Source organism: Neopelma chrysocephalum, unplaced genomic scaffold (genome assembly GCF_003984885.1).
Source record: "Neopelma chrysocephalum unplaced genomic scaffold, ASM398488v2 Primary Assembly neopelma1_96657, whole genome shotgun sequence".
In the NCBI taxonomy this organism is placed as follows: Eukaryota; Metazoa; Chordata; class Aves; order Passeriformes; family Pipridae; genus Neopelma; species Neopelma chrysocephalum.
Window position 1 is genome coordinate 479,933 of NW_020925302.1, and position 9,030 is coordinate 488,962.

Consider the following 9,030-nt stretch of genomic DNA (forward strand, 5'->3'; position numbering starts at 1 on the left):
ACTCCATCTAGTAGCTGGACAGATTGTATTTTAAAACAGTTCATCCTTCTACAATATATCTAGTAAAAGCAATGTGAAGAGACAGATATTTTGTTATATAAAATCATTGCACTATGTAAGTAAATGAGTATTGCTTTAGGAACTCAGGATTTGGAACATCTGGATTTCCCCAGTGGACAAAAACTCTGAATTTCTGATAATTGTTTTGACCAATTCAAAGAGTCAGAAGACTTCTTTCAGGCACTGTTTTCTCTTTCATAACAGAACACTTGAAAGTGTTGTGGCTTTGTTTTCTCTCAGCAGGAGTGTTTTATGCATCCGGAGAGCTCATAAATAAACCAGGGTGAGACGTACCTCATATAGCAACACAAACAACCCCGCACACACACACCCTCATACACATGTTTTTCAGGATATTGGGCAAAATCCAGTTTATTTTGTAGTTTTTCAAAATACATTTTGAAAACATTTTCACAGAAAATGAGAAACAAGGTCCGGAATATAGCCTTTAGATTAATTGCCTCTCTGTTTTCAGATCAGGTGGAACCATTCAAGAGTCACACAAGTATTAAATCCTTCTTATGCTTGCAGCTCTCTCAGTGACTTTCCAATTTCATACTTTTGTAACTCTTTTAATAATTTAAAAAACTTTTGGTCTGAAGAGAATTAGTGCAAAAATTTCAATGGCCTTAAGAAGATTTTAGGACCTGAATTTTGTTAACAGATGGAGGGGGAAACTCATGGTTGCACAAGCTTGGAATGAATATAAACAAGTGGTCATTTCTGAATTCCCTGATTGGATGGAGTGAAAACAGAACTCAGGAAAAAGGTATATTTACCTATCAAGTATTATTGTTGCTTTCTGGAACATGTGATACATTAAAAAAATTAGGAGGATTGTTCTTTTTTTTTTCTTGTATGTGAGCTTTAATTGAATGTAGTTGCGTAACTTGGATTTTCAAATGAAGTTCCTAAGTGTAGATATATACAAGTCACTATTCTAGGTATCTAAGTAATTAGATCAGTCTTTTTTGACCTTATATACTTGTTAGTTAATTATGATAGTTGCTTGAGGATTATGATACTCAAAGTAATTTTCCAATAGGAAGTCAGCTACTGTGTTAAGCCAGAGAAATCTCAAGAGGGTGGGGGAGTAAGGAGTGGGAAGTAATTTTATGTTTTTATTTAACAAAAAGGACAATTAAGAAAAAAGATTAGAATTTATATCATACACTGTTATAAACAGGGTCTGTCAAATAACCTGTAGTTTTATAAGGATTTAAAGTGTCTTCTTAACTCTGATAAAAACTAGTTTCTTAAGAGGCAACATGTTTCTGCATGATTTTTTTTTTAATTGTAATGACATGAATTTATGTAAGTAATAAATATCACAGTAGTGAGGGACAAGTAATTGTCAAACTACATAAATATGTGTGATGGTGTCCAGAGATCAAAGTTGACAAGTAAGAGTTGCTATAATTCTCTTTCCAAAAGTCTATTTTATTTGTTATCAGAAAAAAAAAAAAAAAACACCAAAAAACACCAAAACAAGAGGAAACCCAAAGATTTAAAACTATACTTGATGCCTCTAATAAAAAAAAAATTAAATGTTCATCTGAAGCTGCTGTGCATTTTAGTTGATAAAGTAAACTTTTTTATGCAATAGATCATGTTACTATGTTCGGAGATTGTTCTGATGCTGATCACAAAGCAACTGAGCTGAAGGAATGTACAACCAAAGAAGTGCTGTATATTCCCTACAACTTGGCTACATCGTATATCATCAAGGTAAAAAAAAACCCTACACTCCATTACCTGACTCTTAAATGCAAAAATGCAATCTTCTCCATTGTGTCCCTTTTTTTCCAGCAATAAACTTCACAGACTGAAGCTTTTGCAAAAGCCTTAGAAAAATCGTAATGACTGTGTCTTCCATATTCCATTTAGATCACTACAGTAAAAAGGAAGAAGTGGAGATGGCATATTAGGACCGGTAGAGAAATTCCATTTCAAGTCATCTACAGATTTTTGTTCAATAGCATAACATATTTTCTAGTTATTGAAGCCTGAAAGCTTTGGCCTGCAGTCATTTATCTGTTTTTAAGATCAAACTCTTCGCTGTACTGTATCTGTCATTTCGAGAAATGTACCTCAAAGTTGTTTGATGGTTCATTATAACTAGCATTGCTAGTGCTCTGAATTGATCATTTCCTTCATCCTCTACAGATTGTAAAAGACATGCAGCAAATGAAAAACAAACACATGAAAATAATCAGAAAACTAGACAATATAAGGAAAGAAAAACATGTAAGTATTCTGGAGCATTATCACTGTTGTGTTTTACCATCAAAATGATACAGAAGGATAAAATCTACTTCATTCAGAATTACATCTCTATACACCTACCCTTCTAAGTGTCTGTAAACAATGTCAGTATATCTTGAAATGTATTTGATCTTACAATTTTGTGAAGTCTGATTTTACTTTTTACCTGGCACAATGACAGAGATTTTTCTAAACTTCATTTGTTACTAGAATTTTCTCATAAATTACACATTCTTTTCATTACTGACACCATGATTAGAACATTTACATTAGAACATTTTGAGGCTATGCCTCAAAAATGACTGTATTGTAAAGGATGGTGCTGAACTGTATTGCCTTTATGCTTTTTCTTCTGTGGTACTCTTTCGTCTACTTTGCTTTAGCCTTACAGTGTTTTGTTAATATAGCTTACAGAGTATTAGACTCTCTTCACCTGTAAACCCTGAAAGGTCACAATGAGGATCCAGAGGTGTCATTCCTGTGACCATAACTCCAAATGCCTCACTTTACTTAGTGAAAGCATTTCTGCATTCCATTAGTCAATATTTCTCCCAAAAGATGAAATTATCCACATCATTTTGGGCTACACTGTTCTGGAATCTTTTCTTGCAGCTACTGCTCTATCTTTCTATTTGTCACATCATTCTCCTTTTCTGATCTAGAGTAAAATAGGCACTTAGTTCCTATGAAGGTGTATGTTTTCCACATAATTAAAGTTTATTCTTGGTGCATAGACAGCAGAGATTTGGAAATTCCTCTAGACTCTCCAAGGGGAAGCGAACAAACTCTTCAGATTGTCAACTGAACTTGAGAGTTTCCTGTATGTAGTGTAGAAAGGCTAGATACCCTTTCATAGGGAATGCAGAAGAATTGTAATACCTGTGTAAATCCATTTCTGTGCTTCAGTAGGAACGTAATCCTGGCACAGTCCCATCTTACACTTTCAACTGACTCCAGATCGCTCAGGGACGAGAAAGAGAATCAGGAAGGACACAGACGCATAACAGGAGACAATTGCCTTCTGGGCACTGATGCAAACACAGGGACTGTAATGATCTTTCTTCATAGAAACTCTTTCATTTTTGTTGCTGTATTTATTTTTTTTATGCTACTTCCAAGCTTTTGTTTTCTGAGCTAAGTTTACTTTCTTTAAAATTGCTTAGCTATGCTTGGAATGACTTCATTCTGGTCTGCTCTCAGAAAGGCTTTGGGTTTTACTTCTGCAGAAAGATACATAAAAGATAAATTAATTTAACAGTAATTGTTGTTCAAAGTCTGCAGCAAATGAAAGTACAAACCTCCTGTGATAAATAAGAAATGTTTGCAGAAAATAAAAGACATTGAATAAAGAGAATCAAACGTTAGCTCTTGTGGAAACTATTTTTTAAATCATGCCTGGCTTTCTGCTCTCATAACTATTCATTTTCTCAATAATATTTTGTAATACAGGAGCAGATTTTAACTACTATAAAGAAACATTATGGAGAGAAAATGAGGTGTCTGAAATCCCAGTTAGAAGCTTACCAAGAACTGATGAACAAGAGCAACACACATTGGGAAGATACAGTTAAGGTAACCCAGCATTACAATTTTTACACTGGGATAAGCCTGGCGGGTACTTACAGAGGTTGCTTTCTTCTTCTGGACTAACAGTCAAATGAAGACACACAGTCTGTGAAATCAATACAAAACTATGTCTGTCTCCTTCTGGAGATTAGTAAAGCCTTGCACAGTACACCTTCAAACCAGTTTTCATAACTTGGCCTAACTGTCCTTATGCACTTGGAAATAGCTTTGTTTTCATGCAAATAAATGTGAATTCATTCTAGAATATATATGATGTGTGCTGCTTTTCTGGTGAAACAGGTATTAAAGTTTATCCAGTTCCTCATTCTGTTCTGCTACAGGAAAAAGTTCAGAGTGTTCAAGTCTTTAGAGAGAGTCTTTAGAATCAGACCTCTGGTCACATGTGGTTGGGAATTTTAATTATTATTTGTGTGAGATCTCCAGGTCTTAGCAGCCTGGGCCAAATGTTATGACTTTTCAATGCGTGTATGGAACAAAAACCCCTCAAATTTTAGGCCTTTCTGAAAAAGGTGTTAAAATTTTGCCTTATTTTAATGTCTTCAGAGCCTGAGAGAAAGAAACAGGCAACTGATCCAAGAGAATGAAGATCTTCTTCACCAAATGAAACAACAAACTGAGAACTGGGAAAAAGAAAAGGTGAACAAAGCAAGTTTGTGTTTTCTTTTTGGTGTTCGACAGTGTTCTTTTTACTGCATCCAGTGTGTGCTGTTTGCCTGCCTGTCTGCCTTTAGATATCTACATCTGAATCAGCCAAGACTGAATTGCTGTGCACTTGCCTTCTTCTTTTCAGGGAGTCCATCTAGTTTTTTGCCCTTTAGACAGCAATGAAGATGACATACGCCTTTTTGTCTTACTATATTATTCTTTCCACTAAAAACTACTAGACTGTCATTTTTTCTCTCATTTCACATTTTATGTCTTTTTGAAGATTTCTTAGATCACAGTACAGCACATTCATTCTTTTTTATTTAGCAATTAGCATTAAAAATCAACATGTCACCACCTAAGCTATTGCAATACTGCATTTCACCTGGCTGACATAACAGCAATACTACCTCATTTGGTAGTTCCCATGGAAAACTACCTAAAGTTCCTCAGGTTTTCCAAATTTTTCTGTAATAATGCGACTTCAGTTTACCAAAGATTTGAGATGACTTCCTAGGTGTAAAAAAAGAATTTTTTTTTTCATTGATAGCATCTGTGATCATGGTCTAATATTTGTTGTTTTCTGCCTAGTGTTCTATTCTGTCCAATATGGTCAAGTCTTCCTGCAATTTTGCAAATCATCATCATCACTTTGTTACCAATTTTCATGATACTGCTCCAAGACCCATATTCAGGGAGATCCTAACCAACTTTGTGGTGGGGAGTGGTGGGGGCAGTGAGTCTGTGAGCCAGATTCCCTTTTGCATTTGTGAAACTGAATGTAGATTTCTGTAGGATTTCTGAGTGAAGATCTCAGGCAAGTTTTTAGGTTCCTTTTTCAAACAATGTGGCTCCACCTTCTGTTTTAGTTTTGCGTGGCAACAGTACTTAAAATTAAAGTGTTTTTTTACTTTTCAAGCACTTTGACGCATGTCTACTGGGCCTTATTGATGAACTGTGAAAAATCATGGGGTTTAAAAGTCAATTGACCTAATCATTACATATCAAGGAAATGTAGCAGAAGTATTACAATAAAGAGAAAGAACTGATGAGGATACAATATTCTGAGGCTTGTAGGAAGAAGGAATACTTTTTATTAGGCCAAATAATGCTGGTAAGATTTGGTGCACACAACTTTTTCTTCAGGGCAGTCTTAGAAATTCTCCCAAAAGCTTTTGTTATTCAACTGTTTCAGGAGTATCTATCATTTTTGTCTCCATTATTATTCCAGTAACATGGACAAATGCTTTAGAAAGTATAAGCGTGGGACAACTTGGTTCAGGCGCTTGTGAAAACACTGGAGTCTGAGCAATCTCTGGTTTATTTCAATATTTTCTTTTCAAATAAGAGCCAATTACTGCTCAATAGCCCATTTCTGTACGTTGTACCTATAAGTAGCAACAGCATTATTTTCTTATTGTTGACTATTCTCCCCAAGGAAATATAATGAAAAATGGTAGAGCACTGATTTCCTGCTATCTTCTTTGCTTGCCTTGCAGGTCTGGATTCTACAAAGTTTGAGTAAAAACCTAGATTATCTTTATACCCAACATGCACTGAGTGAGTTTTATATTTCAGATGTAGTTTCTTGATTTCTTTCCTGTTTACTTTTTGCTGCTTGCGAACTGAAGTCAATATAAGCCCTTCCATTGCAATACTGTGTGTGCAGATGGAGTAATAAAACAATATTGAAGCTACAAATAATATCTGTCATGAATCCAAACTCCTTAGCACAACTGTCTTATTACAGTCAGCATCATTTCTCACTAGGTTTATTTCAGCACTTAAAGTCTTCCCTTTAGAAGTTTAAAATCCAATAAAGCATGACCCCTTTATAATTCTTTGAGTTTTAATAAATTGAAATGAATTATTGAGTACTAAAAAAATATTAGTTCATGACAAATTCTTGACTTCTAAAGGGAGATCATTTGGCATAAACAATATTGTGGAAAATGAAGATTAGAAATGCTTAAGTTGTTCCTACCTAGTTTTCTCTTGTTTTTAATGCAGCTTTGCAAGAACTACACAACATCAGTCTACATGTGGAAAGATTGCATGACCTCATGAGTTTCCAGATAAAAATTCTTCAGCCAAAGTCTGAAAAGGCAGAAGGAGAAAAATCATATGTGTCAGAGGTTTTACTATTAAAAGCAGAACAAGTGAGCACAAAAATGGAAATGTTACTTGTTGTTTATGGGATTATTGCAGGTATTTCAAAGGCAATCAGGATGACTATAGCAAAAGCTGAAGTAAACCATGGGACTAAGTGATAGTAAAAATTGTGTGCAAATATATACATAGCTGGAGAATGATAAATTTTTGATGAATGACTAAAATATCACAGTAATGAAATCAATTCATTGGTTCAGGAATCATTGATAGTGTTCTGTTCTCATTATAATATTTGATAGCAGAAAACTTTCCACAAAAATCTTTTAAATATCCACTTCTTTGAATTATAAAAATTATATTCTGAATGTTGGAACCAAACAGACCTTTATATTCAATATTTCTTTTGTTTTCTCCATTTTTGCTCTACCTTGCTCATTAAAATCTTTGTAATTTCATATGAAAACAGTGAAAATCTAGATCCTGGCTTAGTGTATAGGAGTTATCTTTGTTGCCCCCAGATAGCTAATGAAGAAGAGAAGACTGAATGGTCAATGGAAAAGGGATATTTTTGGCAGGGACACACTATCCTTAAAAAGATACAAGGATCTTTGCAGAAACGAGAGAGGGAAGTCACTGAGCTCCTGCAAAGTGAAAGAAGATTTAACAAGGCAATGAAACCTCAAATGACAATGCTAGTTTTCTTGAAATCTCTTGTCAAGAAGGTAAGAACCCAATTTCTGCAAAGATGAAACTTTATTCGATGGGTTTTCTATACAGTTCAGTAAGGAAAAAATGCTGTTTTGTTTATTATTGTTATAATCCTAAAAATTGCAAAATGTACATTAGTGTACATTGATTTGCAGGCTAGATTTTAGGAATAACACATGGCATTAAAGAACCATAAGTACCCATTGAAAGTCAGCCTACAGAAAACTGATTAGACCAACTTGAACACTCATTAATTGGCGTTATTTTAAAAGATAAATTAGTGAAGCATGAGAATGGCATCATGGAAAAAAAATGTGTTTTTCTATCCTTTCAGTTATGTGAACTGCATGAATTACAAGCAGATGCACCAGCTTTACAGGAAATGTGATCTAATTTTTGATCCATGGTAGGTTCACACCATATATTGTGATGTTCCTGGGGCACAACAATGTGTCAGTCAGCTTATCAGGAAGAATGACGATAAAAGAGCTGATCGGAAAGAAGCCTTTAATAAAGCTCAGGCTGACATTTTGTCCTATGAAGTACTTTATGGAAATGAGCCTATGGATGACAGAAGGTATACTGAATAGTGAATAAAACAAAGATAGTAAAAATATAGAAAAATAATTAAATAACATAGAAAAATAATCTATTTTCACAAAGAGAAAGTACATTTTGAAGGATGCTATTATAATTTCCATGTGCAGTTATAGGGGGGAAAATATCAAAGTATTTTTTATTTATATGATGCCTAAAAGAAAATTCAGGGAGGAAAAACTCCGAGGCAAATGAGTTTTGAAGGTGAGATAAGGAAAAAAGAGAAGAAAAATTTGTGCTTCTGAGGCATGAGGTTACAAGACACGCGCATGTTTACAATTTATAATACTGCTTGTCCAATCCCAGATGTTTCCACCCCATGGCTTTTGCCCTGGACCACCCTCAGTCACGCCCCTGGGGAATTGGGGCTGGGGTCTTTTGAGACCACCTCTTCATCAATCTTCATCTTCTTCAGAGCACAAAGGGTACATGGTCATCCAGTTTCTGACAGTGTTCTGCGGTTTAGGCTAAGATACAAGCATTCTCCAAACAGAACAGGCCTATCTTAAAGTGAGACTAAAGATTTCTAATGGAATCCAGGGGTAGAATTGATATGGGGAGCATAGAATGAGGTAAGAGGGTTGGAGAGTTTCTGTGCGAAGGGTAAGGGAATAAATGCTGCTGCTTCTAAATCTACTTCTGCTATATAACTACTTATAAAACTTATAAAAATTAGAAAAATCAAAAAACTAGATGGACCTTAAGGTATCAATATTATAAATATAAAATATATATAATATATATAAAATATATTATATTTACAATATATAATAGAATATAAATATTTTATTTATATTATAATTTATATTACCAAAAAAATCAAGTAACTTAGAAACACCATAAAAAGCAGAAAAACATTTCAGCTTAACTGGCTTATGCAAGTTTCATCCATTGTATTATAAAATATGCTGAAATAAGCTTATTTGGCAGCCTTGTACTACAACATCAACATATTTTCTTCCTATTCTTTCTACAGGAAGTTCACTACAAACTTCTCTCTCTTTTTTTTTTTTAATGATAGGATGCACCTCCCAACGAAGCTTTTCAGAAATATTG

At 34.4% G+C, this 9,030-nt stretch overlaps 1 protein-coding gene across 1 annotated transcript; it reads left to right on the forward strand.

Annotated features, from left to right (window-relative positions):
- Positions 1-730: 730 nt before the first annotated feature.
- Positions 731-7,022, forward strand: LOC113981556. Its single transcript, XM_027708975.1, has 7 exons — positions 731-829; positions 1,667-1,788; positions 2,227-2,307; positions 3,775-3,897; positions 4,456-4,548; positions 6,057-6,117; positions 6,568-7,022. Exons 1-7 carry the CDS (start codon positions 760-762, stop codon positions 6,825-6,827), a joined length of 810 nt encoding a protein of 269 aa, XP_027564776.1. The 5' UTR covers positions 731-759; the 3' UTR covers positions 6,828-7,022.
- Positions 7,023-9,030: the final 2,008 nt, after the last annotated feature.

What these genes read in the sequence shown, in the direction of transcription:
- LOC113981556 (XM_027708975.1), top strand. Translation starts at nt 760, where the DNA reads ATGAATATAAACAAGTGGTCATTTCTGAATTCCCTGATTGGATGGAGT. An exon ending in AAACAGAACTCAGGAAAAAG is followed by an intron (nt 830 to 1,666) that starts GTATATTTACCT and finishes TTTATGCAATAG; the next exon opens with ATCATGTTACTATGTTCGGA. An exon ending in CTACATCGTATATCATCAAG is followed by an intron (nt 1,789 to 2,226) that starts GTAAAAAAAAAC and finishes CATCCTCTACAG; the next exon opens with ATTGTAAAAGACATGCAGCA.